The sequence below is a fragment of the Myotis lucifugus genome, unplaced genomic scaffold, assembly GCF_000147115.1.
Source record: "Myotis lucifugus unplaced genomic scaffold, Myoluc2.0 scaffold_521, whole genome shotgun sequence".
NCBI lineage: Eukaryota > Metazoa > Chordata > Mammalia > Chiroptera > Vespertilionidae > Myotis > Myotis lucifugus.
Window position 1 is genome coordinate 214573 of NW_005871569.1, and position 17029 is coordinate 231601.

A 17029-nucleotide genomic window follows, 5' to 3' on the forward strand; every position below is an offset into this window, starting at 1 on the left:
GGGAGGCGGGACGCGCCGGAGGGTGGACGCCGGGGTCTGGGCCCGCGCCGGCGCCGGGTCTGGAAGTCCCCGCGGGAGGGAAGTCCCCCTGGCCCTCTCTGGGGCGGAGGGGCGGCGGGAGGCGGGCGGAGCACAGCTGGAAAGGGAGCCTGGACCTCGGGGCCGCCGTTGCCCCTGGACCTCTCCACCCTCCGCCCCTCACCTCCCTGACACCCGCTCGGGTCCCGCAGGCCCCTCTCCAGCGGGACTCGCTGACCTCCGTCCCCACTCCCACGCCCCCTGGCTTTCACCCGCAGCCTCACACCCACTTCTCTCTCCTCTCGGTCCCTCTCTGGCACCCGTGAACCCTGAGCTGCCAAATCTGAATCTCCCTCTTCCTCTGCCGCGTCCCTCCCCATCTGCTCGGCCCATAGGCGTTTCTTCACTTCTGGTTTCCCTCTCCCGCCGCACTGCCTGTCCTGCCCGCCCTCCGCGTCCCACCTCCCGCGCCGCTCTGCCGTCCAGGCTCATCCCGGGGCCTCAGCAGCACCTCCTCCCTGCTCTCTGCCTCCAGTGCGCCTCACCTGCACCTCGAGGGACCATGGCCACCATCCCGGACTGGAAGCTACAGCTGCTGGCCCGGCGCCGGCAGGAGGAGGCAGCCGCTCGGGGCCGGGAGAAGGCGGAGCGGGAGCGCCTGTCCCAGATGCCAGCTTGGAAGCGGGGGCTCCTGGAACGCCGCCGGGCCAAGCTTGGTCTGTGTCCTGGGGAGCCCAGCCCTGCGTCTGGGCCTCCAGAAGCTGGGCCTCCAGACCCAGACAAGTCTGCGGTCCTGCTGGAGGCCATCGGCCCAGTGCACCAGAACCGATTCATCCGGCAGGAGCGCCAGCAGCAGCAGCAGCAGCGGCGGAGTGACGAGCTCCTTGCAGAAAGGAGGCCTGGGCCTGCGGAGGCCCGGGAATGGAGACCCAGCCCTGGGGAGATGCAGGATCCAAGTCCCAAAGAAAGAGAGCCCAGGGAAGAGCGGCTCAGCCCCAGGGAAGCTGGAGACAGGAGGCCGGGGGTAGGGGGAGCCCGAGAGTCAAGCCCCAGGCCTTCGGAGGCCCGGGACTGGCCGCGCCCGGGAGAGGCTGGAGACAGGGCCTCGGGGCTGCCAGAGGCACGGCGGTGGAGGCTGAGCCCGGGAGAAGCGGACGGAGGTGTGACCCCGGCAGAGCCTGGAGAACAAAGCCCCAGGAGGAAGGAGGTGGCCAGGGGGAGGCTGAGCCCAGTGGAGTCTGACGGCCAGCACTTGGGCCCGACGGAGGCCCCTAAATGGAGGCCTGGCTGCACAGAGTCTCAGGAGCAGAGTTGGAAGCCACTGGAGGCAGCAGAATGGAGTCTGAGCCCAGGAGACTGGAAAGGCAGCTCGGAGGAATGTGGGAGCAGAGAAGACAGGCGGGCTCCAAGGGCGGCCCCCGAGGAGCTGACGGGGCTGCCCGAGACCCTGGCGCACGAGGCTGCGGGCCGCAGCTCTGAAGGCGGGCAGACCGCAGAGCGGAGCCCCAGTCCCGCCGAGGGTGGGGAGGGGGACTCCAGGCTGCCCGAAGGGGTGGAAATGGCCCTGCACTCTGGGAAGGCTCGAGAATGGACAGCCAGGGACACAGAGACTCAGACTCGGAAGCCAGCCCCTCCAGAGCCCGCCGGGAAGCACCTGGGGCCTCCTGGTGCGGAGGCTGCAGGGGAGGAGGCGGGGGCTCAGGGCCGGCCCGCGAGCGCCCTGCAGAGCCGCTGCTCTGGGCCCTGCCCCCTCCCGCCCGAGGACGCGCGGCCCGGAGGCTCTAGGCAGCAGGAAGAGGAAGCGGAGAAGCCGCGGCCCCCACCCGCCCCTCTGTCTCCCCCACCACCGGCCCCCCAGTCCCCTGGGGATCCCCTCATGAGCCGGCTGTTCTATGGGGTGAAGGCAGGGCCAGGGCTGGGGCCACCCCGCCGCAGCGGGCACACCTTCACCGTCAACCCTCGGCGGTCTGCGCCCCACGCAGCCCCGGCCGCTCCTGCCCCCGCTGATGCTGCGGCCCCCGGGGCCGGGAAGAAGAGGTACCCGACTGCGGAGGAGATCTCGGTTCTGGGGGGCTACCTCCGCCTCAGCCGCAGCTGCCTTGTCAAGGGGTCCCCTGAAAGGCACCACAAACAGGTAGGGAGCAGCCAAGCCAGACTTCGTAGCAGCCCACTCGCCGTGCCCTCTGGACTCTGAACTCCACCTTTCTCTCTGACCCTGCTCCTGGTCCTCTGGTCAGCCTCCCCTGCCCTCCTCTGCAAACACCCCTTCCTTCTCACAGCCCCTTGTCCATGGCCAAGCCTCGAGGGTCTGCCCACAACCATGCTGTCCCTGGGGTGTCGCAGGGTGTGCCCTGACTGCTCCCTCTCTGCTCCCTCGGGCTCTAAGGCCCCCCATTTCTTTCCTTCCTTTCCTCTGAGTCTGTGACCCAACCCAGCCCATCTGGTGGGAGACAGGCCAACAGCCTTGACTCTGTGACAAGCAGGGTCACCAGGATGACAGCCCTCACAGCTTCCAGGGGGGGATGGGGGGCGGGGGGGGGTGGCTTTGGGGTTCTAGAGAGAAACTGAAGGAAGAAGTGGGTGGAGGGAGGCCTCAGAACCCCAAGGAAGAGAGGACAGCTGAGTGGCCACAGCCTGGGCTGGAGGGCGTGGGGAATGGGACAGGGCTGGCCAAAGAGCAAGTCTGCCCCTGGGAGAGACGCACACTGAGGCCGTTAGAGTGGGCGACCTCAGGCTGCACCCCCAGCCGGCCTCTGCTTCGGACAGTTCCGCCTCTCCCAGCCTCCCGCCTCTGCCTTCCTCCCGGCCTCGCCCTCCCTTCTCAGGACTGGCTCACACTGGGGTTCCCCTCTCGCTGGCCTCTCCCTCCCCTTGGGGTAGAAAAAGAGAAGTGAACGTGGAGGCACTGCTGAGAGCAGGGAGTCCAATGGGAGTTGAGGACAGGGGTGGGGCCAAGGCCAGCGGAGGGTCAGATGTCAGACTGGAATCAGGGTGTGAAGGAAAGTGGGAGAAGCCAGGCTAAGGGCTCCCTGGCCTGGCCCTGGTCCCACCCCTTCCGCAGTCCCCCAAGACGGAAGCCCTTCCTGGACTCCAGTCCTCATCCCACATGTGCCACCCTCAGACATGGTTTCTGTGTCCACAGGGACCACAGGCTAGGTTCAGCTTGGGGGTCATTTGTCCCCCGCTCATCATCACAAGGAGCGTAAGCGCCCACCCCGAACCCGCGACCATGCAGTGAGGTAGGTCAGGAAGGCCAGGGCAAAGTGGTCAGAAAAGTCACTTCCTACGGAGTCAGCTGGCTTTGCTTTTGGGGTGGAAAGAGCAGAGGGAGCATGAAGTTTGGGACCCAAAGTCCAGGGCCGTCCAGGTGCAGGGCAGGACCTGTGGTGGTGACCATACCTGGGTCAGGGATCTGGGAGCCGGAAGCAGATCACCCAAACAGGAAGCCTGGGGTGGGGGCCGGAAGGCGGTGGGGCCGAGTGGGGACGCTGCCCTGCCTGCCAGCACCACTCAGGATGTGGTGAGAGGAGGAAGCAGAGCGGGGTGGGGGTGGGGCGGAGCAGCGCTCTGCGGACCACAGGCCTCCCCCTCGCCCTTTCAGGCTCATGAGGGGCTAGCATCCCTGTCCCAGCTCTGCCCCCTAGTTCAGGGATAGGAGCACCCCACCGCCCGCCTCCTTCCCTAAGTAACACCTGCAGGCCAATTCCATCAGCCTTATTCAGAGGAACCCCAGGCTTGCCCCGGGCCCAGAGCCCCTCCCTCTCCAGCCCCCTCCGGACCTTATATAGCTGATGAGGAGCCAGTGAGTCACCCCTCTGCACCCCCTCCCGTGCAGGCTGTACATTCCTGGGAAGCCCAGTCAGAAGTTGGGGTTGGGGGAGGGAAGCAGTGTGGAGAGAGTCAAACATGGACTGAAAGCAAATAAAATGAGCCCTTTTTCAGCGTGTCTAACACACTGCAGAGCTCGTCCCCGAACGGGGACATGAAAAGAAAAGAGACGTGGGTTCCCAGAAGTTTGGGTAAATCTGTCAGTCACAGAACCAGAGATGGCCCCTTTAAGAAGTTTGGATGCAAAGGGTCTGGTTGCTGTCACCAATTCTATCAGCCATTTCACAGACGGGTCAACTGTGTACAGGCTGGGCTCCCCCAGCCTTGGTCCTCTCTGGGACCTCATCTGGGGTCTGCATGAACCCCTCCTTACCCAGTAAAGCATCTCCCAGTCTCCTGTTGACAGAAGACACAGGGCAGTAAAGCGCAGGGTGAGTGGAAGCTGGAGGCGGGAGGAGCGGGAGTGGGTGTGACTATAATGTGTGGCTGGGAGAGGGGCATTGGGTATGTTTGGGAGGGGAGTGTTCCAGGCAGAGGGGGCAGCCGGTGCCGGTGCTGGGGCCTGGGCCTGGGCCTGTGGCTGGAGGGAGGATGCCCAGAGGTGAGGGCGTGGCCATGGCAGCAGCCTCTAGACCAGTGATGGCGAACCTTTTGAGCTCCGCGTGTCAGCATTTTGAAAAACCCTAACTTAACTCTGGTGCCGTGTCACATATAGAATTTTTTTTTTATATTTGCAACCATAGTAAAACAAAGACTTATATTTTTGATATTTATTTTATATATTTAAATGCCATTTAACAAAGAAAAATCAACCAAAAAAATGAGTTTGCGTGTCACCTCTGACACGCGTGTCATAGGTTCGCATCACTGCTCTAGACTTGACTGTGGTCAGGCTCTAGCTTTTGTCCCGGTGAGATGGGGAGCCAGTGCAACAGTGACAGTTCCTGAGTTTCAGGCTCCGGTGGGGACCCATGTTAGCAACTTCCTGTCCAGCCACCTTCCAGGCTTTGCTCACATCCCAGTCCGCTGAGGCTCAGGGGTGCGGGGAGCCAGCCCCAAGTGTCTCAAAACAGATGCTGGGAAGGCCCGATAGGTCTGGACCTTTCCAGGGAGTTCACAGGAACCTCCTGCTATATATATATATATATATATTTTATTGATTTTTTTACAGAGAGGAAGGGAGAGGGATAGAGAGTTAGAAACATCCATGAGAGAGAAACATCGATCAGCTCCCTCCTGCACACCCCCCACCGGGGATGTGCCCGCAACCAAGGTACATGCCCTTGATGGGAATCGAACCTGGGACCCTTCAGTCCCCAGGCCAACGCTCTATCCCCTGAGCCAAACCGGTTAACCCCACGCTGCCCCTTCCCTTCCCCTGAGCTTCTGAGGAGGGCCCAGGGCTGCAGGGGGCGGGCTTTTTATGGGGAGCCTGTCCCTCCCTCTCCTGTCTGGTGTTCTGCCTTTCTCCCTGTCCTTTCGAGGCACTCTCCACGCCCCGCCCCCCCCCCCCCACATCTGCCCTGTCACCTTCCCGGCGGCACCTCTGGGGTCGCCCCTGTGTTGAGGGAAGAGTGCTCCTCGGGGCCCTGCTGTGGGTTGCCTTGCTTTTCCCTGGGACCCCCTCCCAGCCAGCTCCAAGCTCACCTCGGGGAGGCTTCCCGTTCTGATCGCAGGACTCTGCCCGCGTTTTTAATGTGTCCTTACCCTTCTGCCTCCCGCCCGCTACGAGTTGGGAACCCTGGTCCTGCGTTACCCACCTCTGCCCCTGCCAAACGCAGGCCCAAGTCTCATGTTTTTGAAACTGATCGAAGGAAAACTGGGTCCCGGAGGGGTGGGGAGGGCAAAGGCAGCGGGTGCCCAGATCCCGCCCCACGCCCACCTTGCACGGGGCTGAGGTGGGTGACCTGCCTCCTTCGCCCCCCACCCCCAGCTCAAGATCTCCTTCAGCGAGACAGCCCTAGAGACGACGTACCAGTACCCCTCCGAGAGCTCGGTGCTGCGGGAGCTGGGCCCGGAGCCCGAGGCCCCCCGCCGCCCCCGCGGCCCAGCCAGACGACGAGGAAGAGGAGGAGGAGCTGCAGGCGGAGCCCCCGGGCGGCCTGCGCTCCAAGGCGCTGCTAGTGGGTGAGTGGACCGCCGCTGGCGCGAGGGCGCCGCCTGGCGTCCAGAGCCGACACTGCGGTCCTGGAGGAAAACGGCGCTGGAAGGGCTCGCCAGGTCCTTTAACAGATGGGGAAGCATCGGGTCTCCGGAGTGTGAAACCAGGGCTTTCCCCGGGCTCCCCGTGCGGGTTAGAGCTCGGGGTTTGGGTCAGTCGTGTGGGTTAGAGCTCGGGGTTTGGGTCAGTCGGGCCTGAGTGTGAATTTTATCTTCTCTTACGGTTGTGGCCTCAGGGAATTAAAAATTTTAAATATATTTTATTTATTTCAGAGAGGAAGGGAGAGGGAGAGAGAGATAGAAACATCGATGACGAGAGAGAATCATTGATCAGCTGCCTCCTGCATGCCCCCTACTGGGGATCGAGCCCATAACCCAGGCAATGTGCCCTTGGCCAGAATCAAACCTGGGACCCTTCAGTCCGCAGGCTGATGCTCTATCCACTGAGCCAAGCTGGCCAGGGCAAATTGTTATTATTATTCCTTTTATTTTAGAGAGAATAGAAGGGAAAGAGAATGAAAGAGTGATGTGAGAGAGACACATCGAGTGGTTGCTTCCTACACGTACCCTGACTGCAGCCGGGGATTGAGCCTGCAACACAGGTACATATCCTTGACCGGAATTGAACCCAGGACCCTTTAATTTGCAGGCCAACGCACTAAAACAACTGAGCAGCCTGGCCGGTTTGGCTCAGTGGATAGAGCGTCGGCCTGTGGACCGAAGGGTCCCAGGTTCGATTCTGGTCAAGGGCACATGCCTGGGTTGCAGGCTCGGTCCAACGTGCAGGAGGAAGCCAATCAATGATTCCCTCTCATCATTGATGTTTCTATCTCTCCCTCTCCCTTCCTCTCTGAAATCAATATAAATAAATAAATAAATAAAACCACTGAGCACACTGGCCAGAGTTCAATTTATTACTGAAAAGGAGTTTTAAAAAATTGCCTCCTGGAGTCACTGAGAGGGTTAAATAATTTTAATGAAGCACCTAGAATAGTGGTTCTCAACCTTCTGGCCCTTTAAATACAGTTCCTCATGTTGTGACCCAACCATAAAATTATTTTCGTTGCTACTTCATATCTGTAATGTTGCTACTGTTATGAATCGTCATGTAAATATCTGATATGCAGGATGGTCTTAGGCGGCCCCTGTGAAAGGGTCGTTCGACCGCCAGAGGGGTCGCGACCCACAGGTTGAGAACCGCTGCCCTAGAACCATGGCTGGGCATCACATCACTTCACCTCCCCTGGGGTTGTTGTGAGGCTGTTATAAGAATGCCTGGCGCAGAGTATGAGGGAATGAGTGTGGCTGCTGCTGTCCTGGTAGGAGCAAGCACTCAAGTTGTGGACAATGTTAGACACTTCCCCGTGCTCCTGGCCCTCGGGGGGCGGGGGGGGGGGAGCCGGAGACAGAGGCTTGCACTCATTCCCCCGTTATTGCCTCCTCTCCCACAGATGAGTCCTGCCGGAGGTGACCCTCTTCCAACACAGGGACCTACCTTCCTCCTTCCCGAAATGAAGATCCTGGGTCCCGGAAGGTTCAGAACAGACGCCCCTGAAAGTTTCAGCTGCTCACTCCGTTTGCTCCGGGACAAGACCTGGGACGCGTCTGCCTATATCGCCGCCATCTTGCTGTCCCCGCCCTGTCTCTGAGGACAGAGCCCAAATGCCACCTCGCCCCCAGTCCCCAGAGTGAGTGCCAGCTGTGCTCACGCTCCCTGGGCGGCCCAGTCCCAGGCAGAGGCCGAGCTCACGGGATGGGGTGGGGGGAGGACCCCTCCATCTGTGGGCACAGCACACCTCCCGGCAGCCTTCCTTGGGAGGCCGGCCCAGTCCTTTTATAGGCACCTCTTTCTCCTGTTCCTTAGGCACTGCCCTTCGTTTACAGCTCCTGCTTCCTCTCTCTTTTTAAAAATATTTTTTTATTGATTTCAGAGAGGGAGAGGGAGAGAGATAAAAACATCAATGATGAGAGAGAACCATCAATTGGCTGCCTCCTGCACGCCCCGACTAGGGATCAAGCCGGCAACCGGGGGAATCGAACCGTGACCTCCTGGTTCACAGGCTGATGCTCAACCACTGAGCCCCACAGGCTGGGCTCCTGCCTCCTCTCTTGACCATAATCTAGTTTACAAACACCCCCAGCTCCCCTCCCAAGGTCCCAGGCTCACAAGCCACGCCTGTTTCCCATGTCCATGTGGACCCTCTTCCCTGTCCCCAAGTCACCTCATTGGGATGACCTGGGGGTGGCTTCCTCCACTTTTGCTCAGTATTACTCCGCCTCAGTTTTCCCCAAGAGGGAAGGCTGGGAATCTTAGCTCTGTACCCCCATCTGGTTATTTAATTCTGTTCCTCCTCATGGTTCACAAATGAATTGAATTACAAGGGTTTGGTGTGACTAACGAAGCACCTCAATTCTCCCCTACTTCTCCTTCCTTATCAATTGCCTGTTTTTAAAAAGACAAAAACAATTTTTCATAATAAAGTGGAGCTCTTTCCAACTCTCCTGTTGCTTCTCCTTCTTTAGAAAAAAAAGTGTACGTGGAGGCTGCTCTGGTTCTTCCAAGCCTCTGCCATCTTCCTATTGGCCAAGAAGGGGAAGTGGCCGTGGCTGTGGGTGGGGGTGGGAGGAGCTCAGCACTGCGGTAGGAAGCTTTGGGAGAGCCCCCAGTGCTTCTCGAAGGGCTGGTTTGAGGAAGGGCAGTGGAAGTATCCGCCAGACATGGCCAGTGCAATGAGGGCAGACTAGGCTGGTTAGGTTCAACCCCACGCCTGGCACCTCGTAGACAAAAAAGTTATTTCTAGAATGAATGATTCAATGAGTAAATCAGCAGATGAAAAGAGTGACAGAACTGGAAGCAGAGGATGCTCTGAACTGGAGGGTTCAGTATTCAGAGGCCGACGGCAACGCAAGCAGCAGGCAGTGTGCCAGTGGCTAACCCGAGTCCTTCACCCCAAGACTCGGCACCAATAACAAATCTGAAAAACACAGCGCATCAACAGTGCAGGGTCCTGTAAGGGTCTCCTCTGATGGAAACAGGTGTTCTCAAAGGTTTAAGATCCACGCTGCCCTGGCCAGGGGCTCGGTTAGCTGGAGCATCACCCCGTGCACGGAAAGGTTGTGGGTTCAGTCCCTGGTGAGGGTATGTATGGGAGGCAATTGATAGATGTTTCTCTCTCATTCGGTGTTTCTCTCCCCCTTCTTTCCTCTCTCTCTAAAATCAATAAAAACATGCCCACAGGCGAGGATTAAAAAAAATCCACGGCTACTTCATGGCTTTGTCACCCAAGTATCTAGCTGGGAGATTTTCCCATTTCGAAGAATTCTGTCTTCTACAAACGTGGGAGGTCTGCACTCTCCTTACCAGGTCAGTGTTTAGTTCTCCGGGGTAGGAAGACATGCTTGGATAGGTACGGTCCTGTCCATAGAGGATGCCCAGTCGGAGGGACCCCACTAAGAACAGGATGTACTAGACAAATTGATCTAAACTTATACCAACAGCCTCTAATTTACTAGCAGGGGGACCAGTTCAGAGAGGCTGTGGGTATGGAGGGTAACAGAATCCTTAAGGTAGTAGCTCATTAGGTAAAGACCCTCATCTGTTTTGACCCAAGAAAGTAGAGGCAGGAGGCCGAGAGATGCCAGGGGTGCCCACAGTCCATCTCAGACACCAAAAGCGGCTGTTAATTGGAATAACCATGTTTTGTTTCTTGACAGTAGTGTCTGATAAGTCCCATTAATCATGAAGTATGGAGCAGGGTCAAACAGGTCCGACAGCAGAGTCAACTAACAAGGTCTGCTCACTTGTAAATACGCAGCCACCAGTGCACTTCGCAAGCTGTTAGCAAACATGCAGAGCACAGCTCGGGCATGCCTTATTCAGAGATCTTTTATTTTTACTGATTTCAGAGAGGAAGGGAGAGGGAGAGAGAGAGAAACATCGGTGATGAGAGAATCATTGATCGGCTGCTTCCTGCAGGCCCCCACTGGAGATCAAGCCCGCAACTGGGAATCCTGACCTCCCGGTTCATAGGCTGACACTCAACCACGGAGCCATAGCCGCCAGACTAGTTCGGAGAGCCTTTAAAAGTGCTTTCTGAGATAGCATCAAGAAAAGCAAAGCACCTGTTCTCCCCCCAGGTCCCACCTTCCTTCCTGCCTGGAGGTCCTCCTTCCTGCCTGGAGGTCCTCGCTCCGGCCTAACCTGTGTTCACTGCTGCTGCAGACAGGGCTCCGAGCAAGCTCACTCCTCATCAGTATGGGCTAATTTGAAATGGAATCCCAAAATACACCTTGCTTTTTTGGGGGGGCGGGGGGGGGGGAGAGGGCTCCATAGAACTTACATGCTTTATTTATTATGTATTTTTTCTTCCCCCTCCCCCTTAAATGTAATTCGGTAAGGGATTTTTGTCTGATTTGTTCTTTGCTATATCCCTAGCGACTAAAATTGTGTCTAGCACCTTAGGCGCCCGCGTTTGTTGAATGAATGGGTGAGTGAAGCATCCGCGGGCTGACCACCTGGGGGCGACAGAGATTCTGCGGGGCGGAAAAGAAAATGTACGGTTCCGCGAGACTTGGACTCTATCGGCCACCGTCGTGCTCAGACCGGAAAAGCGCCGCCGGAAGCTCCGGGGTCCGAGAGGGCGGCTTTGGGCTGTTGGAAACCGAACCTCGGGGCCCCGGGCGGTTCCTGCGCGGCGGCTGGGCCCCTCCGGGCTCCAGGCCTTCGACCCGCCCGGTGCCCGCGCGGCCGCTGGGCCCGTCCAGACTCCAGGCCTCCGCCCCGCCGGGCGCCCGCGCGGCTCGGGGAGCGGGTCGCCATGGCGACGCCGGCGGCGCTGGAGCGCTGGGTGCAGGACGAGCTGCACGCGGTGCTGGGGCTGAGCGAGCGGCACGTGGCGCAGTTCCTGATCGGCACGGCGCGGCGCTGCAGCTCGGCCGAGGAGTTCGTGCAGCGCCTGCGCGACACCGACACCCTGGACCTCGGCGGGCCTGCGCGGGACTTCGCCCTGCGACTCTGGAGCAAGGTGTGGCCGCGGCGGCGCGGGGCGGGGCGGGGCGGCGCGGGGCGGGCCTGGCCGCTCGTGCGGGTGTGGCTGGCTAGCCGTCCTCCCGCGAATCCGTAAGCTCCGTGCGCAGGCGCTGGTCCTGCCCGCGGCCGCCCGGGCGCTGCCCTGGTGCCGCACGTCCAGCCCCGTGAAGATCAGGAGGGTCAGTGTGTCGGGTTAAGTCTTACATGGCAGCTTCTCGGACGTGAACAGGCACCCATCCATCCAGGCCCCAGTTAAAGTGCAGATTCCGACCCGGAGGTCTGGGTGGGGGTCTTCGTTTCTGCATTTCTAACAAACCTAACGAGTTTTCCGGAGGCAATGGAAGAGAGGTGGGGGTAGTGACCAGGCGAAGCGGTCCGGAGTCCCTGCAGTTGTCAGGTAGCGAAGGGGGAGGAGTGAAGGTATAAAAGGCGAGCTTCTAGCCCTGGCCGGGTGGCTCGGTTGGTTGGAGCATCGTCCCCATACACCAAGGTTGCAGGTTTGATCCCGTCAGGGCACATACAAGAACCAACCAGTGATGCATAAATTAAGTGGAACAACAAATCGGTGTTTCTCTCTCTCTAATCAATAAATAATAATAAATGAAATAAAGCCCTGGCTGGTGGCTCAGTAGATAGAGGTTCGGCCTATGCACCAGAGGGTCTCGGGTTCAATTCCCAGTCAAGGGCATGTACCTGGGTTGCAGGTCCCATCCCCGGCCTCGTTGGAGCCCCATGCAGGAGGCAACCATCGATATTTCTCTCTCATCAATGTTTTTCCTCTCCCCCTCTCCCTCCCTTCCACTCTCTAAATGGAAAAAATATCCTTGGGTGAGGATTAACAAAAACGATAAGTAAAATAAAAGGCACTCCTACCACCTAGTAGAGCACCTCACAGAACAGGGGCTCAGAAAGCGCACAGTGGGAGTGCAAGGGTCAGCGTGTCCGGAGCCTGTGGCTGTCCCATGGTGCTTGGCGAGAGGTGAGGTTGGAGCGAAAGTGACAGGAGGGAGAGCTTCACGTCGGTCTGTTCACCAGGGCGCCCCTGGAGCTGGTACAGTGCCAGCCTGTCACAGGCTCTGCAGAGGTCGGTCCTTGGGCAGGACTCACCTGGACCTTGGGGAGAACGCAGGCTGAGCAGTGGAGAACTGGGTTTGAGAATGTAAACTCCACGAGGGCAGAGGTGTTTTCTCTTTCGTTTATTCCTCTATCCCTGGTGCCTGGCAGGTGCCTGGAACAGCTTCAGTAAGGGCTTGTTAAACACGTGACTGAGCGCTTGAAGGTGAGCAGCTGAGGCTGATGAACGTGGGGTGAAGGAAGACTCGTTTAAGATCAGGCCGTTCCGTACAGCAGGACCAGGGCAGGGCGGGGCCGACCAGGAGTCGCTCACTCCCTTACTCTTCTGTCGACAGGTGCCTCGGGAGGCGGTGGTGGAGAAGCCAGCCCGGGCAGCCGAGCGAGAGGCCCGAGCCCTGCTGGAGAAGAACCGATCGTATAAGTTGCTGGAAGACAGTGAGGAGAGCAGTGAGGAGAGTGTGGGTAGGGCTGGGAGCCGTCTCCAGAAGAAGCGTAAAAGGCGGAAACACCTCAGGAAGAAACGCCAGGAGGAGGAGGAAGAGGAAGAAGAAGAGGATTCTGCGAGAGGGAAGAAGACAGGGTGAGTCAGAAGTAGGATGAGCGAGGATGGGCCCTGGCTGATAGGACAGTAAGCCTTCTGGATGCCTAGATGTAATGCTCTGGGCTGGGCTGCAGGGGGAGCCGACAGCAGACAGAAAAGCCGGAGTCGGAGGATGAATGGGAGCGGACGGAGCGAGAGCGCCTCCAGGACCTGGAGGAGCGCGACGCCTTCGCGGAGCGGGTTCGGCAGCGGGACAAGGACCGGACCCGCAATGTCCTGGAGCGGTCAGACAAGAAGGTGCGTGGGAGCGGCACCCTCCGCCACCCCCAGGAAGACCCCTGGGTCAGATCTGAGGGTGGCGTGATGCAGAGACGGGGTCTCTGGGAAGACAAGAGGGGCCTGTAGTGGGGAGCTTACCTCTGGAGAGGGACCCCCTGGTCCTCTGGCTAAGGCCCCCCTCTGCTGACGCCGTGGCGGTAGATTCCTCAGTGAGCAGAACGTTCCCTGTGCCCGGGCGCACGTCTGACTTGTCCTTGTGATCCTGGAGGAGGGCGGCTGTGGCTGCGGGGGTGCAGCCTCACACCCTCACTCTCGGTTTCTTCTCCTAGGCTTATGAAGAGGCGCAGAAGCGCCTCAAGATGGCTGAGGAAGACCGGAAGGCCATGGTGAGTCCCAGTGCCCAGGAAGCCACGGTCAGAAGGCCGAAGGAGCGACTTTGGTGGCGTGGTCAGTGGTCGGGAGGAGCCAGTGAGGCGGTGCAGCGGGGTTGCTGATGGTGCCTCTGGAGGAGGGGCCTGCCTGACAGGAGCCGCTGAAGGGGGCTTAGTTGTAGAGGGAGGAAGCTACCCAAAACCCCGCCTGGCTCTTGGATCAAATCGTACTGTGTGAGAGAGAGACGTGCGGCTGTAGGTGTCGTCAGAAGGCAGTTGGCAGGTAGGGGCAGGGCAGCTGTCCCCCAGGGACGTGCTGGCCATTCAGCTCCGCACACCGTGTCCAACGCTTTCCTCCCTAAGCCTCCATCCCCGGTGGCCTGTGGCCTCCTCTGGTTTCCTGGTTGGTCTGCTCACTGCACGGGACAGAGTGCTGTGAGTGAGGGATGAGCTGGACTTGCTCTGACGTGAGTCTAGGGCGGGTAGGCAGCTTTTCTAAGGCCTGGTCCTCCCAAGTAAGGTCACACTTCGGTTTCCCGGAAGAGACTCGGGGTGTCTGAGAACGGCCTGGCGGCCTCAGGCCCTCCTGGCCCGTCCATCTCAGGTCTCACCACAAAGGGCTGTGGCCAGGGACTCTCAGATGTGTCAATAGTGCAGTGTTTTTATTTGCCTGAATTTGTTTAGTCTTTTTCAATTGTGAAAACTTTAAAACAAATAGGAAAGTTGAATGAATAGTATAATGGACACTCATACAGACTATTTGGGTTAAAAAATTGCAATGTCTGTGTACACGTGGCCTTGTTTTCTTTTTGAATCATTTAAAAGCATTTAACTGGCTAGTGTATCTCAAAGGTTGAGCGTCAAGCCAGGAACCAAGAGGCCACCGGTTCGATTCCCACTGAGGGCACATGATTGGGTTGCGGGCTCGATCCCCTGTGGGGGGCGTGCAGGAGGCAGCCGATTGATGATGTTTCTCTCTCCTCAATGTTTCTATTTCTTTATCCCTCTCTCTCTCAAAAAATCAATAAGTATATATTTTTTAAATAAAATAAAAGCGTTTAAGACATCGTAGCACTTTATCCCATCGTCATGTGCCTCTTAGGAATACAGGCGTTCTCCCTGAAGTGGGTGCCATTGTCACCCCGAGGAGATGAACAGCGCTTCTCATGTGTCAACCAAGAACCTGCAATCAAATTCCCCTGCTTACCCCAAAATGTCTTTCTAACAATTTTTTATTTGTATGTATTGATTTTAGAGAGAGAGACACTGACCTGTTGTTCCACTCATTTATGCCTCTGGTTGCTTCTTGTGTGTGCCTTGTCGGGATCGAACCCACACCTGGTGTGTCAGGATGGCGCTCTCACCAGCTGAGCTGCCCCACCAGGGCGGAAATGTGGTTAATAACCTCTGTTTCCAAATCGGAATCCCGTGAAGGTCCTGCCTTGCATTTGGTTGTTAGTCTCTTGGGTTTGTTCATTTTCTCTCTGTCTCCTCTTGTGGCATGTCCTGTGTTCTGGGTTTGTCTCATTCTTCTCTTGTGAGTTAAGCTCTTCCATGCCCTATACCTTCTTTAATGTGGAAGTTGTGTGTAAAGCTTGTCCAGACTTGGAGGAGAGTGGTGGCAGCAGCACCGGCCCTGCCAGCCTCGCCCTGCTCAGGGCGCCGTCCTTTCCCCAGCAGCTGTGCCTCTAATGGTCCAGCCCAGTTGAGCTTTTCCAGAATCAGTTATTTCATGGGGGTTGCAATGCTGATGTTGGGGTCCTTTTTATATAAAGAAGAGCTTTTTCGCAACAACTAGAAGTGAGCTACAATTCCTTCTTAGCAGGCAGGGGGAATGCCTGTTTCCTTAACTACTAATGTTCAAAGTAGGAAGTCAGGTGTGACCCCCACCTCTCTGGTGACAGGTTCCCTGTCCTTGGTTGTATGTGTGGCGTTACGCTGTACTCATGAATTTCTTTTTTCTTTTTTTAAAAATATATTTTATTGATTTTTTACAGAGAGGAAGGGAAAGGGATAGAGAGTTGGAAACATCGATGAGAGAGAAACATCAATCAGCTGCCTCCTGCACACCCCCTACTGGGGATGTGCCTGCAACCAATGTACATGCCCTTGACCGGAATCGAACCTGGGACCCTTCAGTCCGCAGGTGGACGCTCTATCCACTGAACCAAACCGGTTGGGGCATGAATTTCTTTTATAAATACATTTATATATATATATATTGATTTCAGAGAGGAAGGGAGAGGGAGAGAGAGAGAGAAACGTCAGTGATGAGAGAGAATCATTGATCGGCTGCCTCCCGCACGCCCCATACTGGGGATCGAACCGTGACCTCCTGGTTCATAGGTCCACACTCAGCCATCTGCCTCCTTCAGGATGAAGGAGTGTTTGATGGTGGTACTCAGATTAGGTCATGAGCATAAACTCCCTTTGAAGTCTTCAGAGAACAAACAAGAAAAGCCAAACAATTAAATCGAATCGGAGCCCCCAGGGGTGGGCGCCTGGGTCACGGGGAGACTGGTGGTGAGAGCCAGGAAGGCTTAAGGAGGTGGCCAGTCTTCTGTCACCTTCAGTGTGTCCTGAAAAGCGTGTATCTAAGGAAACATGTAGAAGCCAGTGACACACGGTGTGCGGGAGTTGTTCCCAGAGGCGCCCTCCCGCGGTCCTGGGCCTGCTGTGTGCGGCGGCTCCCTCCCCAGAGCACAGTCATGCCCGGTGGACAGGGCCTCTGGCAGCGAGCGTCTGAGCGGTCAGGTCGCCTGCGTGGCGCCTGCAGGGTGTCCGTTGTCTCCGTTTTCAGGCGGAGACTGCTCCGCAGTGCTGGTGTCCGCCCTTGGCTCCCCTCTTCACTCCCTCGAAGAGGAAACAGGGGAGCAGCCTCGCAGACATTCAGATAATCGCCCTGATGCCTTTGTATTGGCGATGGCGAGGCTGCTTCGGGGCCTTCCAGCGGCAGCGGGTCTGTGGGTCCGCTGGGGCCTCCAGGCCTGTGCTCGCCACTCACAGGTGCTCACAGAGGAAAGGGAGGCTCATCTTGAGGTTCTTGTCTCGCCCTGTCGAAGGAGGCGGGGTTACCATTCGACAGGATGAGGCCTCAGCTGCCCTGTGCTGACCCAGGTCCCTGAGCTGCGGAAGAAGTCCCGCCGCGAGTACCTGGCCAAGCGGGAGCGAGAGAAGCTGGAGGACCTGGAGGCCGAGCTGGCGGATGAGGAGTTCCTTTTTGGGGACGTGGAGCTGAGCCAGCATGAGCGGCGAGAGCTCAAGTACAAGCGGCGAGTGCGGGACCTGGCCCGGGAGTACCGGGCGGCCGGCGAGCAGGAGAAGCTGGAGGCCACCAATCGCTACCACATGCCCGAGGAGACCCGAGGACAGGTGAGGTGAAGGCGCAGCCGCAGGGTAGGCCTTGGTGTCGGTGGGGGCTAGCCCTGCCTTGTCTCCCTTTCCCAGTGGGACGGTCAGGACGGGGAGGAGGGAGCTGGGCGGAGGACAGGCCCGCTTACTGCCCTCTGTGCCCTCCCTGCTCACTGCCCTCTGTGCCCACCCTGCTCACTGCCCTCTATGCCCGCCCTGCTCACTGCCCTCTGTGCCCGCCCTGCTCACTGCCCTCTATGCCCGCCCTGCTCACGGCCCTCTGGGCCCGCCCTGCTCACTCCCCTCTGTGCCCGCTCGGCATTTAGCCCTTGGGCCCCACCTGGCAGAAGGCCCTGTTTCCCCTCCTTGTTAAGTCCA

The 17029-nt window shown here is 58.3% G+C and overlaps 2 protein-coding genes across 4 annotated transcripts in view; both read left to right on the top strand.

The window, feature by feature from the left end:
- The first annotated feature begins 37 nt into the window (after positions 1-37).
- Positions 38-8503, top strand: PPP1R18 (protein phosphatase 1 regulatory subunit 18). Of its 3 annotated transcripts, XR_002826531.1 has the most exons (4): positions 44-2152; positions 5780-5973; positions 7458-7694; positions 7871-8503. XR_002826531.1 is itself a non-coding variant. In XM_023745168.1 (3 exons), the coding sequence occupies exons 1-2, from the start codon at positions 581-583 to the stop codon at positions 3254-3256; spliced, it is 1668 nt and encodes a 555-aa protein (XP_023600936.1). In that variant the 5' UTR covers positions 38-580; the 3' UTR covers position 3257; positions 5780-5903. The 3 variants fall into 3 exon arrangements, 2 of the variants coding, with proteins under 2 accessions (XP_023600936.1, XP_006103977.2); XM_023745168.1 differs by lacking the exons at positions 7458-7694; positions 7871-8503 and adding an exon at positions 3161-3257 and having other exon boundaries at positions 38-2152; positions 5780-5903; XM_006103915.3 differs by having other exon boundaries at positions 7458-8503.
- Positions 8504-10412: 1909 nt separating this feature from the next.
- DHX16 (DEAH-box helicase 16) overlaps positions 10413-17029 on the top strand; it is a 16793-nt gene continuing 10176 nt past the window's right edge. The window contains exons 1-5 of the mRNA XM_006103916.3: positions 10413-11030; positions 12445-12689; positions 12785-12947; positions 13259-13315; positions 16418-16672. Of these exons, the coding sequence (XP_006103978.1) occupies positions 10824-11030; positions 12445-12689; positions 12785-12947; positions 13259-13315; positions 16418-16672 (927 nt within the window). The 5' untranslated portion in view covers positions 10413-10823. The remainder of the gene's footprint in view (positions 11031-12444; positions 12690-12784; positions 12948-13258; positions 13316-16417; positions 16673-17029) is intronic.